Genomic DNA, 25985 nt, shown 5'->3' with positions numbered 1-25985 from the left:
GGGGGTGGGTGGGTTAACTTTGTTCGGTTTACCTTCAGCAGAAACACACAGACAGACAGCTTTGTACAAAGTGTGAGTGGTGTCTGCTCTCACTGTACAGTGTGTTTGAGGAGGCAGGGAAGGGGGAGCAGAGGGAGGGAGCTGCTGCTGCTGCTGCTGCTGTTTCTGTTTCTGCTGCTCGGTAGAGAAAGAGAGAGAGAGAGAGAGAGAGAGCGAGCGAAAGAGCAACGCAGCGAAACACAAGGTAAGGCTGCTAGCTGAGAGAGAGAGAGAAAGAGAGAGAGAGAGAGAGAGAGAGGGCAGCATGGCGGGGCTTCAGGACTTCCAACAAGGCAGCCACTGTCACAGGAAAACGTGGATCAATATACTACTCGGAATACTACAATTGCTTTTACCCTGCGTACAGCACGGAGGGGCACAGCTGCAAGGTTTGTTACTCACCTTTTTTTTTTTTGTTATTTTCCACTCCGGAGGTGCAGCGTTGAGTTAGCCTAACCTGAACATGACAACCAGACATTTTAACAAGGAAAAATGCTCGTCAGGCTAAATTATCCGAACAACTTTGCCGAAGTAAAATTGGCGAAAAATATTCTGTTGAATACGCTTGAGTCGTTATTATTTTCCCACAATATTAAACATGTTCTTTTTTTTTTTTTTGTCAGCCTGCTAGTTTCACGCTAGCTGCCAGTTCCCTGTTCTGCTTTTTGGTGTAAATGTTTCACTGAAACCAGGCAGGGAAGTGTCGCATTGCGTGGACTTAAAAGCGACACTTTGCTGTTATTGCTGTCATTTTAGATACAATAATTACTCTACATGGCTAAAGGAGACGTCTGTGCTGCATTACTGCCAGTCCCAAGTTCGTTAGCCACCAGAGCTAACCTGCCTGCTAATCATGAAGCTAGCAAACAGCCTTTGTCAGCCTGCCCGAGTCCAAGTCATTTCCTCACTTGTCTGATTGATTAACATTCACGCCGTTCAAGTGTATTCATTTATGAGTAGTAAACAGAGGAGGGGGGGGTTGGTCCTGTGCACTTTAAAAGCTCCAAACCCCGTTTCCCCAACTCGTTTTTCTTCCCACTGTTGCTTTAAACATCAAACATCATTGTTGATTTGTGTGTTGATGTATTGGTTTTTTTGCTGCTCCCACAAAAGCTCTGAGTCAGATGTCCACCAGCGTGGTCGAGGTCTGGCAACCAGAGGATGCAGACCCATTAGTCCCACTTCAGGTAAATCTTTTAATTTCTCTCTTGGCTGTGTTTATGTTGTATTTTTTTGTGTGTAAACGCAAATAACTCATCTGTAGCCTCATGCAAGAACACGTGTGGGTTAGTGTACCCCCCATTGTGTTTTACTCATTGTCGATGAGTTGTGCAGTTTTGTATACCTCAGGAAATATCAGTGAGTGAACAGCTTTGTGATCACACCATTTTTTTTTTTACACATTATGTAGTTATCAAGCTACCTAATTCATAGTTAAATACTGAAATGAAACCAGAGTGGGAGGCCACCTGCCATGTGGCTCCTCCTTGTTTTCTTTTGTACATAGTGTCCATTATGTTGTTGAGTCTGCAGCCCGCCAACCACTCTGTAGTTTGTGTTGTGCAGGATTTTTCTTGCAATCTGACTCGAGATATCCTAAATTAAAAAATGATCAAGTATGCCGGTGTGATTGTGATGTAGTCAAGAAGTAGAGGACAAGCACACAAGGCAGGAGTTCATTGTTTACTTATAACCTGTGATGAGGTCAACAGCTGACTGTCATGTTACCTGAGGGGGGTGTGGCTTTTTTTTTTTCTGCAGGCCTTTGTTAACAGGTGTAAAAGGAATGATTTGGTTGCCTTGAATACAAGTAGAAAATATTATGACATTGCATCCAAGTAGTTTCAACATTAAGTATGTATCTTTTAGGCATGATCAATTGACCTCAGGGACATTTTATAAATAGTTATGTATTTACATAAAAATCAAATAAAGGTAGTTTTGCATATCACACATGTTTATATTTAGTTCATTGTATTGCTGTAATACTCGTGTGCAATCTACACACTGCAGAAATAACCATAGAAACACAAGCGATGACGCAGGAGGTGTTAATATATTTGCTTTTGAAATTTTGTTGATTAAAAGAAAGGGAAGAGGCCTGGGGTTGTTGTCAGTGCTTGGATATACATTTTCCACTCATCTCTACCTGACTGACCAGTTGGCAGATGGCAGAAATGTTGACATTGTTAGGTGTCATGTTTAGATAGGCAGCAGTGAATGCTGCTGTCTCAGTTACATGGGCCATGTGAAATAGAGCATGACATGGGTGTCTTTATTTCCTCTTTATTAGAGTGCAGCTGCTGGTTAAATAGCATACTGTATGTAGCTACTGTAGTGATGCAGGAGATGCAGTGTCATAACGCAGAGTAAATATCAAACTGGAGGTCAAGTTTAGGCTGCAGTGATCATCACTAAGCAGATATTGTCTGTAACTAGAGTTAAGTCATTTTTTCTATTTTTCACCTCATAAATCTCTTGTAACATTTACTCCCAGTTTTGGATTTGATTAGGGTTCACATGTTTGGATTGGCTGTAAATCTAACTAGGTGCTTTCCAGTCTCCTCCTCATTGTAAGATACAGTTTTCTATCACTTTCATTACCCAATTTGTGTTATAGACTAGTGACATCCATTTGGAGTTGTACCTCCATTGAAGTATCTTTATGGCATCATTTTTAAACTTTATGAAATAACATTACACAAACATTTAAAACTTAGCCTGATTCTTTAAGGAAAACAGATGTTGTTCTGAAGTCACAATTAAAATTACTAACAAAAGGGGGGGAAACTCTTTTGTTGAAGTTAAGTGAAATTGGTTTTGTGTTTGTTTCGTTTAATTGATCATGCAGGCCGTCCCTCCTAACAGATACACCTAGGAGAGACCCTAGAGACCAAAGCAGTTTCTTAACCCCTGTTAATAGAATTAAATGATTTTGCAAATGCTCCAATGAATATTCGTCGTGTATTACCGGCTCACCTGCTGCAACAAGCTGCACTAGAATGTGTTCTGTCATTGTTGAGCCTAATCAGCTGGAAAATCTGTTTTGGCTCTTTCAGTTAAGCCCAGCTATGAAGGTGTTGGGGGTGTTATAGGATATAATACAGAGATCTATTGGTTGGAAATTTTAATGCTGAAAACATGCACGTTTTGCCATATTAAGACAGTGGTCGTGTAACGATAGAAAGAATCAGTAGATCAAAGTCTGTCTCTGCAAAATTTAAAGTACGACGATTGAGAAACTTTTAGTAGATATTTAAATAGAAATGTGTGTTTTTTGCTTATTAACTGCAATCAAGAAGCCTGGTATGACACCATATTATAGCATATTATATTGATTGCCATAATACAATCCTACACCTTAAGATACAGTCAACTGAATACATATAAAAGAGAGTTTCTTGCTCTTAAGAATAAGAATGTCTAAAGCATTACTGGCTAACGGAAGCAAATGGTGTCATTGCTGAACTTGTCTTCAGATTAGAGATTGCAAAGCATCAGATACCTGCTTTCAAGATTTATTTTTATTTTACTTCTTTAAGCTGTGTGTTGGGCTTAGTGTTCAACACGGACGGGTTAGGAAGAAAACAGGTGGAAAGGTTCGAGGAGATAGCATGTCAACTGAAGATTCATAGTAGTGTTTATTGCAGTCACTATAATTATGTGTCCCGCTTTACAGTTGTTAGTGGTGTGGACATGATTTAGCTATAAGGCCAAGGATTGTTCCTATGGAAACTGTATGATCTGTGTTTGAAGAGACTAAAAGCTTATCTCTGTCGGCCATACATGAAGAACATAGCCTAGTACACTTCACCAGTGTTTGAACTGCTGTTGGAAGTGCTCTCTTGTTATTTTAATTGGGTTACTCAATATGCCACATTTAATAATAATGGAAATGTTCATCCCTCATAATTGTTTTACTGCATTTAAAAATATGTTGAAAAGATTACTCTCACTCTCGGGTCAGTGCCAAACTGAGCTATCCATCAGGATAGATTCAATACATATGAACATGCAGAGGATAAGCACAGTGATCACCTCAATTTGACTGATCAGTCCACTTCCCCCTCTGGAAGAGTGAACCAAAACAACACTCAGTACATGCAGTATGTTGACAGACAAAGTGTAACCTGGTTAGGCAATGCCTTGCAGTGTGAACATGGTCAATCTTAACTCGATTTTCACAAGAAATTCAGTTAACTTGATTTGTGATAATCAAATGACTTTCTGAAATGATGCTCCAAAAAGGAAATGTTATTTATGCTGCAAATTGAGAAAACACAAATGTACATATTTTATTGATGTTTATTTTTGTTTTGTTCAATAAAAATTTCCCCAACCACAAGCAAAGCATCTTAATTAGCTGATTGGCAGATGGATACAGATTTCTGATAAACTCACTAAACCAACACAAGGTGTATTATTAGAATGATCATTTGAAGTCTAGTTATATACATTACTGTTTGTTTTATAAGACAAAGTAAAAATGAAATCTCTATGTCAGCAGCCATCTGCTGCTTTGTATAGCGGTTTGTTTAATTATAGCCTTATTACAACTTGTTGCTGCAGATCGTCATAAAAGCGTCACTTATCCTGCTTGACCGACCACTGTGTGAACATGGATAGGACATCAAACTGGATGTTCCTTGTTTTATTCTGAGAACTGTAATATAATCTACCAACACTTGCAGAAATTGCTGCCTGCTTTCTAACCCTGAGAGTCGAAAAAGATGCAATGACAGTTTTATTTTCCTGAGGCTATGCGAGTTTCCTACTTGGGATACTTGTTTTATTTACAGTGAAATTATATTTTATGCAACATAAAACCTTTGGCTTTGTTGAAGATATAAACAAATATAAACTCTTGCACTGTGAACATTTTTCCAATAGTAGTTTTTTCTGTCAAGGTTCATTACCACTTACACACTACCACTAGTTTTTAGTATTAACTTGATTTGACTTAAGCAGCCTCCTGATATGACTCTTTCTAGGCCACAGTGTGAATGTAGAAAGAGTTGCAATGTGCTGTTTTGATCACACTGACTTATGTGTATTTTTCTTCCATTTTCAGATAGAGAAGGAGCGAAGAAAAGATGGTCTTCCAATTGAAGACAGGTACCCATTTCTTATTTCAGATTTCTGAGACTGCTCTGTTGTTTTGTTTTCACACATTTGATTACTTATCACACCTTGAGTGAGAGATGACTGTCATACATGGCAGTAAGAAGACCCAGATGAAAAGACACAAGAGACAAAGGAATGGTGGAAGTTGATGAAAGGTTTCCACTTGTTCATGAATGGCATTTGCTTTGGTTACTTGGCCAAAGCCAAGCTTTCCAAAAGTCTTAAAATGTATGAAGGAGATGTTGTTTATGTTGGGGAGTGAGGGGGGTGTGTGTGACTGGGAGAGTTTTGGGGGCGTGTGTTAGAGAGGCACAGAACTGAATTCCTGACTAATTTTAGAAACTCCTTGAAAGAAAAAGGAGGGGGGGGGTGCTCTGTCTTTCTCAGCTGTTTTTGTTCTTGTTTTTTTTTTTTTTTTTCAGAAAATAATTGTTTGCAGAAAATTAGCAACAATTCATTAAGTGCAGCCTGCTCATAAACAGATCAGTCCCTTTTACTGATGTTAAATACTTATTTCTTTTTCAAGTTAAGCATACATATCCAACTGTTTGCGTTGGCTCCTTCTGTCTTTATCTTTCTAGAGAAGCCATGCCAGTAATGTAAAGAGCCCAGCCCATCATATGCCTAAAGCTACAAGTATGTTCCCAGCACCCAAAGTACAGTTTGGCTGACTCTTCTCTACAAGATTTTAATAAACAACAATGATTTAACTGGTATTTCTAGTGAGTATTGTCTTTAACATTTAATAACGTACTAGGATAAGGATAGGATTACAATACTTTCATTTCCGGAGGTTTGCTCATGGTCAAGCTGAAGTCAGCTTTTTACTCGTGAACAGTACTAGTCACGTCTTGTTTGGCTCTGGAGGGAGCTTTTCCAAAGTCTGAGTAACATGACTCTAATAGCCCCATAGTGATACTGAGCAGTGTGGGAATATGGGCTTTTCTAATCGAGGGTTAGAGGTACTACTGGTTGACCTGTCGAGCTGTGGGTTGCGAGCCCTCTCGTGCCTGGGTTATCAGGCACTCAGCAGGCCTGCCATCACTCTCTCCCAGCCTGAGGAGCAAAGCAGGCTGCAGATACAGAGGTCAAAGATATCTCTTTCTCAGTCCAGCCCAGTGTCAAAACGTCTCATCTCTCTTCCTTTTGAGCTGTTTTAAATATATATTTCCTCAAACAAAACTATCCATATCTGCAGATTATTGTAAATACTATGGCATAAGAAATAAAAAGTTGTAACTCTCTTGCCTGTATTTACAAGAGCGTATCAACACAAGGTGACCCAAACTCTCCACTGATCCTAACCTCTCCCATGGAGCACGGCTGAGGTCACTGCTAACATTGACTTTATTTGAGTTAGATCCAGGGGATCAAATAGCGCCAAACATAACTTGTTATTTTTGTGCTGTGGCAGTGGACAGAACCCTTTGGAAACAACTCAGCGGTACGCCTGTTGAGAGAGGTGAAGTTTTTCTCTCAGGGCAGCTGCTGTTGAATTTGGAGAAAATACTTAAACCTATGCCCAGCTTAAAGCCCTCATCTTCCTTTGAAAGAAGTACATGAGGAGCTGAAACTAAAAGAAATCGATAAGAAATACTAGACATTTAGGAGAGTGCACCTGCTTTTAAAAATATATTTGTGTTGTAGTTAGTTTGTGCTTGCCCAAGTATCTGCTTTTAATTAGATGAACAATTATAAAATGTTAAAACCAAAATGAAAACAAGCATGCTAGATGATCTTTAGCAGCTCTATGCCGTCACTCAACACTCCTCAGAGGCAGACAACCTCATTTCCACTTCACATCTGACCCCTCAAATGCTCACCCACACAGCTTTTCTGCTCTGACTCACGCTGTTTGAAGTTATACTTTATGACAGGTTAGGAATTAACTAACAATTACAACTGCAGTGAGAGGGATAGAGAAGAGCTCTTGTTATGCAATCAATGAGACACTGTCCCTCGTCTTATCATGTAAAACCACACCGGCAACTTGTGTTTGTTTGTAGAGTTATGGTTTTGAATTTGCGATAATGAACTTAATCTACAGCAGGAAGAGAGAAAGGGGATTTTTAATTTTTACCATGAGGCAGTATTACTCTTTCGTTTCTGAGAACAGCTAAATTAATTAATTCATTGTCCTTTTTTTTCATCACTGCACAACATATTCAGAAAGTTTTTTTGTGTTAAAAGCAAAAGTGATAAATTGCAGGATCTTTTTCTCAAACAATAGAGGGGGAAATGTACATTTAAAAGACTCACTATGTGTGGACAAGGCTGACAACCCTGCAGCCCTGTTTCTGTGAATTGTGAACATTACTGTGTTGCAATCTCCTGTTATTCATTGTGCATAATTAACTTCTTTAATAGTGGTTTGACCTCTGTCTTGGGGCAGTAATAGTTGCCTGTAAATGCATCCATGTGAACCGTCACATGCCCTGTTGGAAAACAGGACGCTGTTTTCTTGTCTCAAAATGTTGGGAAAATACTAATGAGATATAAATACTGTGCTAATGTTGTTTTTTTTCCCCACCAGCTCCTCTCCATATACACGGGAGAATGGGAGGACCTTGAATTTTCAGCCCCCGACGTTGGAGTTTGGGACGCAGTAAGTCCTGTTCACTAGACTTGGTTTTACATGCTCTGACATGCCGACAGCTTATTCATTTTCAGCTTCAATGACGAAATACTTTACTACACCCAATAACAACTATCCCTCATTTCAACTCCTCTTAGTCTTGAGTAAGTTTAAAACTACACTTACCGTACTTAATTCAAATTAGAATAAGACAGTGACCTTCAAACACCTGTCGCTGTGATCAGTATTAAGAAAAGGGAACATTCATAAAGCTGGGGGCCCTCAGCCCTAAAAACAGACAGGATATCCAAGTATGGCAGTAGGCTTCCTTTCCCAGCATCCAGACACATAGTGGAGATGGTTGACCTCAGTCAGAAGGGTCAAGAACTTCACTGTTTGTCTCCATACTCCCAGAACATTAGACGTAATGCTATGGTTGGAAGGCAATCCCCATTGCCTATTTAATACAAAAAATTCACAAGCTGCGTCTATTTTGTAGCATTTTGTTCCGTACTTTTGGAATCCATGAAGCAGGCAAGTCACCAAAAAGTACTGGAAAAATATTTGGACACTTAAATAGTGCAAACAAAGTCCCCACAGTGTTGTGCTCTTTTTTTTTTTGTGCAAACTGTGGGAGCATTTCTATTTATACTGTCAGATCAAAAGCAATCACCAGTAAATAATCCTGAAGCTTTGACAAAATCATTAGTTTTAAACTAATGGAATCAAAAACTAACTGATTAACTTAATGTTGAATTATATACAATGATGCAGCTTATGTAATGTAGCAGCAGTATGCTTGTCTGTGTGGCTAGATGCTGTTTACTGATGGATTTCACACAACATTTGAAGCAGACTGTGTTTTGACAGGTTAGCAAACGAATGAATGTCGGCAGTATGCTGTTTGACAAAAAAGCCAAAAATACTGCTCATGTTATGAACATCAAACCAAAAAAGGAAATGTCTACTTTGACCTGTCCATGTTTTTCTGCTGAGTGGGCGTTTCATTTGCCTAAAGTGAAAGTAAATTCACACTTTCAAAAACAAACAGGAAGTGGAAGAAGCTCCAGTGTGGTTTCAATCAATGATCTTTAAAATAAAATGCATTGAGTGTAGTTATAGTACCCGTACATGGTGAAGTTATTTTTTCAATAGTATTTTCTTTGAAAAGACCCAATCAACTTGTCAGCTTTTACTCCTAAAGCTTTTCCCATATTGACACAATGCAAAACATAGTTATTCAGTGACCAATTTACTCGGTTAATCTCTTCCTTATGAACACTGACTCAGGATGGATTAAAGGCCTCTCTTCTCTAGTCTTCAAAATGCAAATGGACATATTTGAATGATTTTGTTTCCTGGCTTTGATGGTTTACATATTAAATGTTGCTCTAATTGTGGTGCAACACAACAAAGGAAATAAATTATGGTAAATGTTTTTTTTTAATATCTAGCATTAAATAAATGATCATTTGACATGGGAAAATGTTACTTCCTTAAATTAACTTTCACCACTGCAACTGCTTCAGTCCTAATGCAAATCTAATTTCAAATGTGTCTGTTTCATTGAGAGCCCTTTGTTTAAGATGCTGTTCTGTCTGTCGTTTCAGGCCGCTGGGGCTGGCAAGAGCTGAAACCATATATATACAAAATCCCAGCCAGGATGTTCCTGTGACACTGCTGTCAATGTTTACATCCAGCAGGCATTTTTACATACCCTTCTTTCACAGAAGAGTGAGTGTGTGTGTTCATCTGTGTGTTCAAGCAGAATTGTCTTACCTGTAAAACAAAATCTGAACTAACTTCTCCTGTCTCCTATCCTGTCCTAGGTAATCCCACCCAGAGGGAAGGCATCTTTCAAACTAATTTTCTTGCCATCTGAGGAGGGCAATGTAGAAAACACATTATTTATAAACACATCAGCCAATGGGCTTCTCTCATACCAGGTCAGTTTACATCAGTCATGGCTGTGTAAGTTTTACTCATAGACACTCCGCATCAGAGTGGTGTTTTTCTTTTTACATGAAAAAAACATTTATTCAGTTTATATACCATTGCCTTTAACATAAAACACTGCGTTTACTTCACCTCAAGAGATCTGTGCCTGTTTACTGTGTTACTGAAATAATTAGAAGACAGTGTGGTAACTTGCACTTTGCCTGCCTCTAACTGCTGCATCCTCTTGATAGGTTTACTCTCCAGTCTTTGAGTCCTTGTTGTTATTCCTCTTGAACTGGTTGTGCTGTCTCTTGAGTGTTTAACTATTGTGTGATTTCAATGTCTTTAAAATCTTAATTTAAGTTGTTATAATGCTGGTTTCAACGTTTACCAGTGGTAAAACTGGACCTGTGTCAAACTGCAATATGAAAAAAAATGTAATGAAATCAACTTAGAGGTGTTTCATGTTTCACCTGTTCCACGTTGAACTTGGGCCACTGTTTCTCATATGTAAACAACACACCCAAACATGCATACACTGCCTTTAACAGTCCCATTTCCTTCACATCATTCAAAGACCTGTTAAGTTTCAGAAATTCATTTGCTTTTCTACTATTTGTACTGTATAAGTCATTATTGTCTGCCATTAAACCATAACCCCAAATCTTTTTATATAGCTAAAATTAGGTTTTCTGCTCACCACTAAGTTGGGCACGTACCAATTCCTGTCAAAATATATAATAAAGTAGGGTTTTACTTTATACATAGATTCTCTAGGCATCTTGGTGTATTTTTAACACCACCCACTGATAGATTACAAACTTTATTTGGCTAAATCAGCTGTTTGTTTTCAGTTTTATGTTAATATTAAATCCTACTCCAGGTAGCATTAGAAGTGTTCTGTAACCTACAAAGTGCCCTCCTTATTTTAAGAACATAACAACAGGTCAAACATAATTGTAACAGTTTGGAAAATGCGACATCATCTGTGCTGCTACATTATAAGAAATGGACCTTCTTTATTTAGAAACACAAAACACCAGCTAATGTGTTACAAGCTCCTGTGGAAGTTCAGTTCAGACATTTGTTTGCTTCTACACTGTCAGTTCTTGTAATAATAACTAATGTGCTGTTCATAATCTTTTTCTTAATGGTAACTATGCTTGTTTTCCAGGTATTTGGTGTGGGAGTTCACCAGGGTTCATTAAAGTCTGTCCAAAGAAAAGACAGTTCGTTGATATTCCCTCACATCCAGAGCATTAAGCTGACCCAAACTCAGGTATGTATAACAACTGCTGTGTGTTAGTTTGTGCAGTCTATGCATATAAGTGAGTACGAGGTCATCATTGGAAACAGCTGATTTCCCCTTTCCTTCCAGCCCAGATAAACAGACGGCTGCATACATGAACACAGAAAGCCTTGTGATACACACTGACGAGCGCTTGTTGTCATAAAATGACTTAATATACGTGCAGTCAGCATGAATAATCTCACATTATTTTTTTTATTTGTTCTTTATTCGTTTGCATACAGAATATATCTCACCCGCACCCTTTTAAAAAATACTCATGCTTATGCACATTCATTTGAACACGTTTTAAAGCCTTACAGAAACACCACTACATTGACAAATTCAGTTCACGCTCTTTGAAGAAGTGCGAGAGATCTGAGAGGAATTCTCGCCCACACAACAGGAAGTGGGGTAGCAGTTGCAAAATGTCATCTTGGCCGAGTGTAGAGACACTTCAGCTTCCACAATCACTCAGACAGCTGCTGCTTGTGCTGAATGCAGACTTAGAATCTCTCAGCAAGTTTCCCTTTTAATCATATGCTTAACTAAAATATTCTTATATTATATTATGTTCTTATCATCCTCATTGGGTTCCTCATCAGCCTTTTCTGCACTTGCCTCACGTGATATTTAAAGGCTAAAACACTTTGTCTGGCCATTAGATATTTAAAAGCTTATGATAAATGGGTGTGCATAAAAGTGTGAGGGGAGTTTGATAGTGGAGCATGATACTAAATGAGAATGTTAGAGATTGAATAAAAAAGAACCCAAAATTTCAGATCATTTTATGTACCTGTTAAACACTTTATAGCTAAATGAGGGTATATTCAAGAGACTGAATCCAATCATGTTTTTCTTCCTGCAAAAAACATGTGAAGTGTGCTTATCCTAGCTTGCCCCAACCAATTGAGACAAAAACATTGTGCCTATTTAACTAAAATCTTTATTTTTTAGTTGCAGATTATCTAATTATATCTTAAATTATCTAATTATGTGGCCATCAGCATCATTGTGTTGTCGTCAGCTGTTCCTTGTAAAATGACATGCCCACTATTCAATGTTTATAATCTAATACCTACAAACATTTTAAACCAACAGCCTATCGTGGTTTACTTCAATTTTATTTTATCAAGATAAAACAAGTTAAATTCTTGGTTATATTTGTATTAAGTGTTAAGTTGCCTGTCAGGGGTTTTGCATATTATTTGTGGATGCTGTAGTTGTTCAAGATGTATAACTGACAGCCTTTGACAGACAGGTTTAACTGCAGATATTTGGTTAAATATAGTTGGTCTAAAATGATCATGATTAGAATTAGTGATGAACTTGACAACATTGAATCCTCATTCAAAGATTTCAGAAGTTTACAACCACAGTTTTCAGTTGTTAAGAAGTCTGTGTTTGCAGATCTGTGAGTGTAGAAAGTTGTTTAATTGCTTTAAATGATTTGCTCACTTAGCAACCAAACCAACCAATGCTGCTCTGTAGAAGGTTGCGTTTCTATAATTTGCGCATGACAGCGTGTATCCGGAGAGTTCAGTTAAATTTGGCTTTGTAGTTACTAATGGTCATGAAGGGTCATGTAGGGTGTAAAAGGAAAAAGATAAGTGTCATTGCTGATGTTTCTACATATTCTTCAATGCTAATGACAATGCTGGATGTAAACATTGATGACAATCATTTGTTTTTCTAAAGGCCTTTTCCCCATTTATATTGTCATTCTGTGCCTCCTGCAGGAAGATGCCTCTAACATCACCATACTTGGTCTACTCCTGGAGTGCAGCTTACCCAAGAGTTTGTTCAACAATCCTCAGGTATTTAAGATTACATTTACTGAAAGAACCTCGCCTCACAGATTCTAAGATGTACTCGCATATCCTGTTTACACTAAATATATGTGTCTTATATGTTTTGTTTCAGTTTACACACGTTTAATTACCTCAGAAATTCTTAAATTGCATCTACTATTTCTTCATAATGAAAAAAACACAAACTATGAATAATCAGATTATTTCAGTAAACCTTTGATTTCAGTTTGTGCAATGACGTTTTCCATAAGAGATGATTCCCCAACTTCTTCAAATGGAGACAGAAATAAACTATTTTACTCAGATAATATACACTGTAGGAATTTAACTTGTTAATAAGAAAACAATGAGCTGTTTCTGAGGAAAAAGGGGAGTACAAAGAGAGTTTAACTATTTAAATGTTAATGACGTATAATCCTGCATTATTTTTAGCTTGTTCATACAAAGAGTCTTTTTCACGGCTCTCGTTTCACCCACTCTTCTAAGTTTCAAACTTACTGGCCCTCTGCCTTCTGTTTTTGGCAGAGCCCCTGAGGAGGGGGAGATCTTCCGCTAGATTTAAAATTTCTCAAGAGACTCCATAATTGACGTCTGGTTCCATGTGATAATGTGGTGCAATAAACATGATGCAAAAGTCATCTGCAGACAGCAGTAATGTGGTGATGATACAAACTGAAACCTTAAGTTCTCACAGCTGTGACATTCCAAGATCAACACCTGCTGCTGGTTCGTTTTAAAGAACTTCATTAATAAAATCAAGGACTGGCCTTTGGTCAGAGTCTACGCTGTAAATAGACCAAACAAACCTTGAAGGAAGTTAGAAGTAGTCTTGGTTTCATGGGGATTAGGTTTGCTATTGCATCCTTGAGCCCCCATGGCTCCAGGCCAGGGCTTCTGTCGACAGGTCGTCAAGAGCAGATTCATCCACTGGTTTACGGGGAAATTTGCACTCTCCCAGCATTGACTTGTCGGCTTCTGTAGAGTGTAACTCACAGGGTATGGGTGGTTAAGGGGGTTGAAGTGGGCTGCTGCCAGCTTATTTCTATCTTCCCATGTTTCAATAAGAATATTAAATATTTTTTAACAGTTTTTATTTACACTGGTGAGTTCATATTAGTTCAAGTATTGTGAAAACAGTTAGATTTTTTTTAAATAATCTTATTCAAAAAGTAAAACATTTATTCTAGATTGAAATATTCCAAGCCCTTTCTTTTAGAATTTTTAAGATTATGATTTACAGCTGATTTTGTAGTTCATGGCTATAATTAGTCAAAAACCCAAGATCTCAAACTATTAGAATATTACATAAAACCAATTAATTAAATAGAGATTATAATACAGAAATGTCGACCCTTCTTAAAAGTGTGTTCATTTAGGCTCTCAATACTTGGTCGAGGCTCATTTTGAATAGAATTGCTGCATCAACGTGGCGTGGAGGCAATCAGCATGTGGCACTGCTGAGGTGTTATGGAAGCCCAAGTTGCTTTGATGGCAGCCTTCATCTCTTATTGTTGGGTCTGGTGTCTCTCATCTTACTCTCGACAATACCCCAAACACTCTCTATGAGGTTCAGGTTAGATGAGTTAGCCGGCCAATTAAGCAGTTATACCACAGACTTTTCCACGTTTTCAAATTCTGTGAGCTGCACCTGTATATATTACACTTTGTCTCTTAAACATCCAAATGACCCCTTTTCTTTTATTGTCTTGTTTGTCTTAGTTTCTGTTTCCATTTACTGAATGTCTTATCTCTCAAATATCTCCTCATGCTCCCATGCTTTTCGTCCTGTTTGGTGCATGACTGATGCGACTCTCCTGTCCCGTTTCAGGGCTCCTGCCTCCAGAGTGAGGAGCGCCTCAGTCTGCAGATTAATCTGTCTGCACGAGGCGAACGGCCCGCTGACCTGGACAAGCTCAAACCCTACGTCATTGAGCACATTTTGGTGCTTCTGATGGCCCCCGCTGGCATAGGTGGGTTTTTTATAACTCATGATCCTGTGTCTGGAGGCCAATGAGACATCATCACTTCTGAAGAGCAGACAGCTTAATTCTGAGGGATTTGTAGTTAAAATGGAGGTCATTTTTATGATTTACTTATTATCATTGCTTTTCTCAAGATTTGCTTTCTGTCTTACCAAGCAAATTTTCCTTATTGACATCAAAGTAATGTAAAGGAGACTTTCCAATAGCAGATTAAGTACATTTATACATCAGGATCCCATATAATGATTAATTTTATGATTTTATATAATATACTGTACACTGATTTTATTTGTCTCACTTTTTCTTTTTTCTTTTTACAGGGGAACTGAGGCTAGGAGTTCATTTGTTAAATTCTGGAGGCAAGATGCTCTACATAGAGGTAAGAAGTTTGTCCTTTATTTTTCTATTATGTGTGTGTTACAGGAAGCAATTTATAGACTCTAACAAGATGATTTATCTCCCCAGGACATGCAGGTGTTATCAAAAGTGGAGGCCAGCCTGGAATTTAATCAAGTTCTCCTGAGACCAGAAGCAAAGAACTTCACTGAAGGGGCTACACTTGCCTGCAGAGGTGACTAATCACTTAACTTCTAATCATTTCTTGCCAAAGCCTATAATAAGTGAAATGGCATTTGACCCAAATGTCTTGAACTTTTTTATCAACAAGACTTCTGTGTCTCGTTTCAGGTTCGTTGCCCGGCCACGAAAGGAAATGCACAAGTCATATCGGTTTAAATTTTCTGGGAAACCAGACAACTAACAACTTCCCGGGATTCCATATCGCACAAGGGTAATTTGGAGTTTTTCGCCATTGCACACTCAAGTTGTTGTTTGGAAATTATTACAGTTAAGCAAATTGTTCTTCTACTTGGTGACAAGGCCCCTGAATACAGATACTGAAAATCTCAAATCCCATTTTTTCCTCCTCTCCAGACGAACCGTTGGGGATTTATCCAGCATGGTCCAGCTGAAACAAAGGGACGCTGCCCAGGTGGATCTGTGGTTGACAAACTCCCTCAGTCTTCCTCTCACTGTGCTGAACGTCAGCCTCTCACAGAAGCTGCAGGGAGTGATGAAGGTGAGCATCACTGCTTCATGTGATGATATAAAACCTATCAGAAAACATTAACTCAGTGCCTTAGCGCACTGCATTACAAAGTTGTGGACTGGGTTTGACACTACAGTCTCTGCTGCCCCCTGTCTGTCAGGTGGTGAACTTTAGCAGTCCACTGCTGGTTCCTCAAGGCTGCTGGCATATCCTGTCCCTCCAGTTGATCAGCAGGTCCCTTCCTGTCAACCAGCTTTCCACCCTGAGTCTGGAAACCAGCCTGGGCACAGCGCTGCACATTCCCCTTTACTTTCACTCTACTCCTTCTAAGGTAAATAACCAGCTCTATTGGATGAATGTATTGAGCTCTTTTCACCCATGCACCCCTGAAAACGTCATACTGTCTGTCCCTGAAATGTTCCTGAGTCATTTATTCACACATTTCCCTAATGACAAGTTAGGGACATGTGTGAATAGGGACACATGTTAGGGACACCACATTAATGCGACATGTAATTGAACTTACTCACTGTATCAGTGAACAAAATGAAAAGAACAGCTTTATTTTGTGCAAGAAGGTTGCACTGGTCACATGATGTAAACGTCATCCGTCCTGTCTGCTAACACGATGTGAATATTCCTGAATATTTCCTGCTGTGTTTACACATCGGCTCACCCTGACTTCACACAGACATTTCACCAGGTTGAGTTTTGTGCATTTATGAAAGCATGATTGTGTTACGTTTGTAAACACTGGACATGATTGAATGTGTTAATAAATGACGTGTCTGTCAGCAGGGGGAGGTGGTGTTTGAAGCGGAAAGAGAGTGCGGAAGACCCTGCCCACTCAGACTGTCTGAAACAGGTGAGATAGTGCACCTAAAAAATCCTTTATGTGAGAGAAAAGGTTGAGTTTTCTTTCGTTCATTTACATTTTTGTCTCATCAGGTCGTTCAGAGTGGCAGCAAACCCTCCTCCCAGACTTTTTTACCTCGACTTGGGCCACAGACAGCAAACTGGCTGCTGAACTCTGCTCCCGCTGGAGGAACCACAAAGAGAAACTGCCCTGCAGGTCAGTCTCAAATCACAGCTTTGTTTTTCATACCAATGTGTGTCATGTCATTTCTGATTGTACAGTGTTTGATCTTGGAAGTCTCTTTTCTCTTCTCAGGTGGCCAAGACTCCCTCTAGAGACGTCCCATCCTCTGGACTTTGGTGCTACACCTGTTAATGAGAGCAAGGTGGGCAAAACTTCACAATCCCCAACCAAAAAATTAAAAACATTTTCTGCTCACAAATTATCAAATTTTTACTTACTTTATTGATTTCATTCCCTCCAGGTGAAGACATTTACGTTGAAAAATCCTACTTCTTCAGTGGTTTCTGTTGAGATTCGATGCCTCTCTCAGTACCCTGCCCCCCTGGAGGCCCTCGACCTCCTAACCAAATGGTAAGCAAGAGAACCAAAAATTGGGTGCACAAGATATCCATTATTTCATCTAAAAAGTGTGTTGCATCCTATATGAATGTGCGACCATTATACCAGTGTAAAATGCCGTGACATGAACCATCAAGACCGAAAGTGCAGCCGCCACCAGCACCCACTGGATGCAACTGAAGATTCGCCACCATTCATTGTGTATTGTAAGCAGTTGCTTGGCTACGCAAAACTTGATGACTTAACCCTAACCCTTTTTAAACTTTTTTCCCGCATTAGGTCATAACCATGCATTTAAAGAAAGCACTGGTATACTGCTAAGACAATAGACATTGTGGAGTACTAGATTGAGTTTTTAAAAAAATCCTCAATTTAAGACAAGTGAACCTAAGGGGGTGGGTTGCGCAACTTGGGGTAAATTGGTCACAGGCTGTGGGTCAGTACTTTAGCTCTCAGCTTACAGAACCCTTAAACTATTGTACTACATAGCTAGCAGGATTGCAAACTTGCCTTGGAGAAAACTGATGGTACTAGAAAGAGCTGCACAGAAACTGCATGTTGTAAAATTTGCTTAACAAAATTGAAATCACTGCACATTGAGACAGTTTGAACCTCTTTTGTCCTCTGAGCAAAAAAAAACAGAAATCTTGTGTCCCGGTGACACTTGTATTCTGGAATTGATGGTATTTGTTTGATACAGAAAAGCGTTATTCATCTGTCTGAAGCCCTGTGCCCCTCTGATAACACCTTCTTGTTATTGATTTGTCTAACTGTGTTTTCTTTTTTGATTGGCAGGTTTGATGTCAGCCCTTTCTCGGTCAACATCAGCACTTCAGAGTTTTCTCTGTTGGCCTCTCCTCCAAAGGTAAATCCTGAGAAATCCTGGGGAATAATCTAATGGCAAACTTGGAATGTTGTTTTATTAACTTTAAATTTTTCTTATCCTATTTGTTATCTTAAACACATGGACAACACTGTAATTGTCATTTTTCAGTAATTTTTTTTAAGCTGCTTTTTACCTCATTTCTTCCTGTGTGTTTGTGTTCAGGTGCGGAACAGTGTGGAGGACCAAACAGGAGAGGGCGTTGTGCGTCTGCTGCTGCAGCCCTGGGAGGCAAGAGAAGTCGCTGTAGTCTTTACTCCCTCTGAGCACAAACGCAGCTCTACCATTCTCATCATCAGGTAATCATTAATATCACTAAGATGTGTTTGTTCATGCATTTTCAATATGTATATCTGGTTTTATCATCTCGTAAAAAAATCTTGACCGTTTGAAAGCAAACTCGTACAAAACTTTGGTGAGCCAGCATGCATGATGCAGGGACCTTAAAACTAAACCTGTGAAATGAAATTTATTGGTCATTCATTATGGTGTGTTTTGGGTAATTTGGCAACACTATTTAATACATAACATTGAGTGCAATGACGGTTCTTTGAAACATGATCTTAACAGATTTTTTTAACTGTGTTTCAGAAACAACGTGACAGTGTTTGACATGATGACAGTGCAGGGTCATGGGGCCAAAGAGCTCCTGAGAGTCGGAGGCAAACTGCCCGGCCCTGGTGCGTCGCTGCGCTTCAATGTTCCTCAGTCGACTCTAATGGAGTGTCGTGATGGTGAGATTAACCTTAAACTTGAAACAGGGGTGTGATTACTCCAGATTTATACGGATCTCTCGATTTCATAACTTGAATAGTTGAACCACAAGACTTTATTTGTTCCTGATAGTGTTCCCCATAAATAGACTAAACCTGGGCACACCGTCCAGTTGTCCAAATATCGTCAACCTTTAAAAGAAAATTGGCATCAAATGTTCTGCATTAATGTTTTCCTGCTTTTTTGTAAATCAAATCCCTGTTAATATCACTGTTTGACTGTAGAGCAACAAAGTTCACTTGTGAATATTTACCATTAACATAAAAACGGTGACAAACATATAAAGTTCCTGTTTTTTTTACACCTAGGCCTGCGCACCGACAAGCCGCTCTTCGCCATCAGAAAGAGTTTTAAAGTGGAGAATGCAGGAGAGCTTCCTCTCACCGTCATGTCCATGAATATAAATGGATACAAGTGTCAGGGGTTTGGATTTGAGGTTCTGCAGTGTCGCCCATTTAGCCTCGACCACAACTCCTCCTCTGAAATCACCATTGCGTAAGTTTGCACAGTGGATTGCACCTTTTTATTTTTAAATAATATTTCCATGTGGCCTCATTTATGCTGAGTCTAAATTAAACAAGGTTTTTATTTATTGCTGAGGCAGGGCATACATCTATTTCTCAATTTCTCTTTCCTCTCTACTTCCTCTTCAACACTTTTGTCCTATTTCTATCTCCCTCTTCTCTTTTATTATCTTGTTCTGTATTCCCTTTACTCCTGTCCATTTTTTGTCTCTCATTGTCTCTGTCTGCGTGTGTCCTCAGGTTCACTCCAGACTTCACCTCATCCTGGGTGATCCGGGATCTTACCCTGGTGACATCAAGAGGCACCTCTTTCCCTTTCACCCTGAATGTGACGCTGCCTCACCACATGCTGCCTCTCTGCGCTCAGGTGGTCCCTGGCCCCAGCTGGGAGGAAACGTTCTGGGTGGTCACCCTCATTTTCACCTGGTAGATATAAGTTATTACGGTGATGAGCTCTCTCATCAACATGTTTTAGGAATGTCTGTGTGTTATCATATTTTTCCAGTTTTTTGTCTTCACAAATATAAAGGAGGTTAAAATCTGCTTCTTTTTGCTTATGAGGAATGTTATATGTATGAGTAGTATTCAAACAGTGAGATCCCACAGGACTGACAGCTATCAAAGCTTTTTGTCCCTTTAATTGCCAATTTGAATCATGTGATTAAAAAAACAGACACTTTAACAACAAGTATGTGAAAAGTATGTGTTTTAAAAACAAAAGCAGTGTCTGATGGTCCTTCACTAAAAACATTAACCAATCACAGTTTTTACTGTTTTAGACCAGGTACTATATTTTAATTTTCTAGGTGTATTTGAGGAGTTATCCCTAAATATCTGCTGCATGTTTGTGTTTCAGCTTCTCACTGTTTGGTGTGTGTCTGATGGCCTTCCATCAGGCCCAGTATATCCTGAATGAGTTCTCCACACCCAGCATCAGGAGCAACCACAGCTCTGTCCTCTCCCAGGATAACGGCCCCGTCAATAATATCACACCCAATGGAGTCAAGTATGTCTACTTCTCAGAGACTCACGTGTTGACTATGAACTTTTGGATTAATACTGTAAGTGTATTTTATTGTATACTTCATTTTGCATCTTTGTTTCTTGCTTATGCAGTAAAACGAAGGGCAGTTGTAAGAGCTATGTGGACACGGGTCACACCTCAGATAAAGGTAAAGGGCGGGGCTCTCCAGCCCTGGCCAACAGCCCCGCCCCACGTCCTCAGTCCTCAAAGAAAGGATCACTTGTCACCCCATCCCAGTCACAAAAGAAACACAAAGTTTCACTCTATTACACCAAATACAAGTCCAGCTCATCCGCAGCAGCCGCTGAAGCTCTGTTGCTGGATGAAGACCATGAAGACTTAACACCGGACTCTCCCCTGACCCCAGACCCTGATGTCTGCAACAACAACGAACCAGCTTTCATTAGCGAGCTGGACAAAAAGATACCTGCAGACTTTAAAGAAGACCCCCAAAGCACTATAGAAGATAGCGTAGCAGTTATGTTTCCCATGGAAATGCCTGCTGGTTTCCCAGATAACGTCACGTTAAGTCCAGGACCCAGACCAGGCTTGTTGGTGTGCAGTCCTATAGAGAACAGCTGCGCTAAGCACTTTGCAGAGAAGATCGACTCTGAGAAAAGGGACAATGCTCAAATGGAGGTAAAGATAGTTTTCAACGTTTTGACCTTATTTATACATTTAGACATGTAAAGCAAAGCATATGTCTTTTAATGAACAAAAAAAACATCATGTCTTCATTTTATCTCTATTTAGTTAAGAGAAGACGGCAAAGGGCAGAAAAAGAAAGCACAGAGTGCTGAGACTGGCACTGTACCAGTAAATAATAAGGGAAAGAGGAGTCGCAGGAAGACAGAAAACTTCTCCAGGTAGACCCCATTTTCACTATTCTTTTAAAAAATCCTCTTGTAAATGTTCATCTTGTCATCATTCTACAGTGAAATATTATGTGATATTTTTCTTGGTTGTGTAACAATACAAACTGAACAAATTGCTACATTAAACAACATAAAGCACAGACATTGTGATAAAGCTCCAAACATTTAGAATCCCTGCCCTCATTGTTTCTTCCTGATTATTGCCATAGTGCTCCTGAGCACAATGTTGTAGCGATGCAAGAGAGGGAGAAAGAATCTGAATGGAAAACAGGGGACCGGAACATCAGTGGGACCCGCAACAGGAACCGCTGCTGCAACGGCCCCAAGCCAGAAGCACCAAAGCCCGGACAGAGTACTGAGAGCGCCCTCAATCAGAATGGTTGGTTTCATCCTGACCTGTCACTGTTCTCTCTCTGCTGCTTTAATAACCTGACAGTGATGCCTAAAGCTAATATCACTCTTCCTGTCCATGTTTATCAGGTGTGTTTCCAGCTCGTACACGGCGGAAGTGTGCCACCGAGCGGTGCAGCAGAGGAGTGTGTGAGTCGGGTTCAGACTCTGGCAGCTCGTCAGGCAGTGTGAGAGCCAGCAGGGGGAGCTGGGGCAGCTGGAGCAGCGCCAGCAGCATGGAAGGCGACAAAGACCCCAGTGCCAGGACACACGCATGCACTACCTCATCTAAAAAAAGTGAGAAATACCTGTGCACCATCTCAAAGAGACAGAATAGCTTTTGAACGACTATGAAGTTTGATTGTGGAAGTTCAAAATCAGTGTTGAAATAACAATGTGTGTCACTATAATTACGGTATCTTGTTGGTCATGTTTTTCCTCCCACAGGGGAATCCATGCAGTATGGCGTCTACCCAGTAGAACGAGACTGCTACCAGAGCATGAATACAAACTACAAGGCTCTCAGGTAAGCACACGCACACGCACTCATATGCATACAAGAAGTGGCTCTGAAGATTGTATGAAACTCCACAGAAACAAGTTTCCTTTTTAACCAATAGTTAAGAACATAGGAATACCTGTAGGTGTCAAATTTCTGTCAAATTGAAGTTAAATTAATTTTCTATGAACATAGATGCTACTGACAACTGTTTCAGATCAATTTAAAAATGGTGAGTAAAAATTTAACTAAAAAGTCCTTTAATGTTGTAGATGTAAATAAACATCTATGTTGGACAGCAAAGCGTTTCTTCAATGCTACAAAATAGCATCAGAGACTTAACAGAGTACAAATTAAGCTTTCAGTTTATTTGCTTTTGCACATCATGGCCGCTGATGAGAATGTTCCCATTATAAACACTGTTGTTTGAGGAAAGCCAACATTAAATATTAAAAATATATTAAAAAAATTGTATCCCTGCCCTGTCTAACTCGTGACTCTTTATCTTTGTAGCATGAACAGCTTGTACCGTAAAGAAGTTTGCCAAAGCCCAGAACCCACAACTCCCAGCTTCACCCCAAGTTTTGCTGCTGTTGCTGCCGGACTAGACAGAAACACAGGTATAGTCACAGTAAAAAGACATACTTCTTTTAGGGTACATCTGTCTGTGACGTCAACAAAAAAAGATGTGTGCATGACCTCTGATATGTACTGAAGAGTTGTCATGTATCCTCCAGATCTGACAGGTCAGTATTTGCCTGAGGAGACATGGTCCGCTCCCTCCATCCCACTCACCAATGAGTTCAGATACAACACCACTGAAGCTCTGCCCTACATACCTCAGCCAGCAACCACCGCAGCATACAATGGGTAGGTTTCTGAATGCACTTTTGTCAAAGCTCAACCCAAAAAACTGTTTTTTACAATAAAATCTAGTAATACAGATCTCTTTCGTGTGAAACTCCGCTCTTACTAAGAAACCCAGCACCGAAAAGAAGCTGATGAATAGAGTTGGATATAAGACGATCTGAAGAGCTCAATGTTTAGAGCTGCTAATGAAACATAGACAATAAGAGGCTGACTTTTGGATTTAATGTGTCAAAAATCTTACCCTGAATGTAAGCTACACTTCAGAAATGACTTTCTAACCATAGCAACAACAACATTATGTTAGACTTTTAATATTCATATTTGCTGTGGCGCAAATATGTCGTCAAATTTGCTATTGTGTAACTTTATTTATGTGTGTAATGGACATAATGGACACAGCTAATAAAACCAACCAAACACACACACGACGTAGTTCTTCTGTGTTGAGGGAAATGATCCTGGTTTACAGTTTGAATAAAGACCTTCCCTGTGCTTCACTTGATGTGTCTTTATGGTTGAGCAGTTCCATGTTGAAGTTTTATCTCTTCGTGTTGAAACTGTTGCATCAAATGTTCCCTTGTTTCCTGCAGGTTTACTTGGAGTAATGCCAACAGCCACTGCAACAGTCCCTACACCTACAGTGAGGGAAACAACTACATAGGTACTAACTCAGGAATGAGTTCTATATTTAAATTAGAGGAAAATGAAGAATATAAATTAGTAAGAAAAGTTACTGAAACATCATTGACTCTACTCTGGATTAAAGTTTGTTTTTTAAGTTGTTGTGTTTTTTTTTCCTAATAATCTTTCAGGTAATGGAACATTTCCGAGTAGTTATCCCAGTCAAGAGGGCCAGAATGCACACTGCAGTCAGACCAGCTGGAGTGAAGAACAGTCTCAGGAATCACCCTCAACCTGGGACACAGCAGCCTGTGTGGGCGGCAAGGTGATCATTCACACTACAGAACTACCTGGATGCTTCTCTGCTACATTTAAAAAATAAATAAATAAATTTGCTTCGATATCCCTGTTACCACAGCAACACATAAGAGGGCCAGTTAACACATGTAGTTTAAAACAAGCTGTCTAGTGTGGAATAAGCAATTAACGATATAAAGCAACGTTAATTGCTTTTTCAGTTTTTCTTGTTAATGAAATAATGAAGCAAACTGCTGGTGGGCTGATGTTATTAGACGATAGTTATACAGATATAACTAAAATCCATATTGCTAAGTGTTAAAAGAAACTTACTTTATTAAACATCTATGTTTTTTTTATTATTATGATTGTTATTTTCAAAGTGTTTCGGGGAATTAAACAGGGTACAACGGGCTGGGGGAAGGGGACAATACATGAGGTATATCCCACACATAGCGTGTATGGGCTGCCCAGGTATATTTGCTCTCCACATTTGCATTTAGATTTTAATCCGTATACAGTCGGCATTTGAGTGTAGCGTCTGGATGCTCTGCAGATAAAGGGAGAGAGAACTGTTGCCTTCCTCTTCGAATGAATGATTGTGGTGCAACGCCTCATATTGAACATGATCCTCCTAATGCCGTTGATTTAATCATTTTGTGCAGCAAGAATGATTAACTCAACGGCATCCCTGCTCAACGCCCACCTGTTGTGTAGAGATTAAAGCACAATTAATGTGATTTAAAACCAAATCTAATACAAATAGGGTAATGTGATTATTTATTTATAGAAAATACTTTCAATCAACAAGAACCCCCCCCCCCCCCATGTCTTCCTTACCTTCGCCCCCGCCACAGGTATAGTTTCATTCTGTGGGAAACACTGACATGGAATTAAAGCAGTGTTTACTACGACTCTGGAAGAGACATTTTGTTGAGGAATAGGAGGAACTCTGGCATCTTCACTAGAGAAGGGAGGTCATTTTGTTTTAGCCAAAAAGGGAGAGACAAGATAGCAAACCTGAAAAAGTGAAACCTAGGCCAGGTATCCCTGCAGGGAGCAGACAGCAAAATTGTATTAACACAGTCGCAGGTAAGGTCAGAAAATATCATGGAAGTGTTATACGTCTTTTGAAAACTGCTTCAGACAGTGCACAGTCCATCTATAATAGATCAAAAAGTGTTTGACAGCTTATATCGTCATCTCTCTTGTCCTCCACAGCCATACTTCTCTGGGACCCGCAGCCTATCTCCCATGTCCAGCCTGTTTGGGTCCATCTGGACCCCTCAGAGCGAACCCTACCAGAGCCACCACTTCCAACCTGAGCGATCAGCCCCGATTTCCCCCGTCTCCCCCATCACCCCTCCTCATTCTCCCTTCAGCCGGGAGACAGAGGGGAGGTGCGCTCCCATCCAGTATTCCAGCTTCAACCCATTCGGCCCGCACATGAACCTGGACATTTGGAACTCTTCTTCAAACCGCAGCTCCAACTCACAGCTCTCAAACGACTCTGGCTACTGCGGAGATGTTTGAAAGGGAAAAAAAAAAAAGAGGAAATGGCAGACCTTAACAATAAGTGCAAACGTATAAAACATTGATATGTAAAAGAAAGGAAATGAAAATGAATGTTCTTTTATCATTATTGGGGGAAATGTGAATATTCCTTTTCTTTTATGTTCCCATTTTCAAATGTTAAATGTTGTGAAAGGTTAAGCATTTGTTGTATATTTTTCTAGATGTTTTGCAGTTTTGATCATAGAAAATAAAAAAAAAGATTTTGTACTTGAAGTAGTTATTTTTCTACAACATTACCGGTTTGTCATATTTAAGTAATGACTCTTTATCCATATACCTGTCTGTCCTACTTTCTCTCTTACTTTCTCAGACCATCTCAAAAGTCTGCCGTCTTCCACCGACTGTTCTTCATTTGTATCAATTATTTTTAATTTTCCACACAAGCATAAAGCTTTAAGCATATGAAAACT

General features: G+C 39.5%; 1 protein-coding gene across 2 annotated transcripts; it reads left to right on the top strand.

The window, feature by feature from the left end:
- The first annotated feature begins 202 nt into the window (after positions 1–202).
- tmem131l (transmembrane 131 like) lies at positions 203–25782 on the top strand. Of its 2 annotated transcripts, none has more exons than XM_065956339.1 (34): positions 203–428; positions 1153–1226; positions 5111–5154; positions 7697–7768; positions 9349–9472; positions 9568–9684; positions 10851–10955; positions 12704–12781; positions 14604–14745; positions 15078–15136; positions 15223–15328; positions 15445–15547; positions 15691–15835; positions 15966–16136; positions 16604–16670; positions 16754–16877; positions 16977–17046; positions 17146–17255; positions 18039–18108; positions 18292–18425; positions 18718–18860; positions 19209–19395; positions 19665–19850; positions 20281–20430; positions 20541–21087; positions 21202–21314; positions 21533–21702; positions 21804–22010; positions 22161–22239; positions 22726–22832; positions 22950–23082; positions 23673–23743; positions 23895–24028; positions 25222–25782. In XM_065956339.1, exons 1-34 carry the CDS (start codon positions 305–307, stop codon positions 25531–25533), a joined length of 4578 nt encoding a protein of 1525 aa, XP_065812411.1. In that variant the 5' UTR covers positions 203–304; the 3' UTR covers positions 25534–25782. The 2 variants fall into 2 exon arrangements, with proteins under 2 accessions (XP_065812411.1, XP_020495363.2); XM_020639707.3 differs by having other exon boundaries at positions 16601–16670.
- Positions 25783–25985: the final 203 nt, after the last annotated feature.

The sequence above is a fragment of the Labrus bergylta genome, chromosome 1, assembly GCF_963930695.1.
Source record: "Labrus bergylta chromosome 1, fLabBer1.1, whole genome shotgun sequence".
In the NCBI taxonomy this organism is placed as follows: Eukaryota; Metazoa; Chordata; class Actinopteri; order Labriformes; family Labridae; genus Labrus; species Labrus bergylta.
This window is presented reverse-complemented; position numbering and strand designations above follow the sequence as displayed.

What these genes read in the sequence shown, in the direction of transcription:
- tmem131l (XM_020639707.3), top strand. Translation starts at nt 305, where the DNA reads ATGGCGGGGCTTCAGGACTTCCAACAAGGCAGCCACTGTCACAGGAAA. An exon ending in GGTCTTCCAATTGAAGACAG is followed by an intron (nt 5,155 to 7,696) that starts GTACCCATTTCT and finishes TTTCCCCACCAG; the next exon opens with CTCCTCTCCATATACACGGG. An exon ending in GTCACCCTCATTTTCACCTG is followed by an intron (nt 19,851 to 20,280) that starts GTAGATATAAGT and finishes TTTGTGTTTCAG; the next exon opens with CTTCTCACTGTTTGGTGTGT.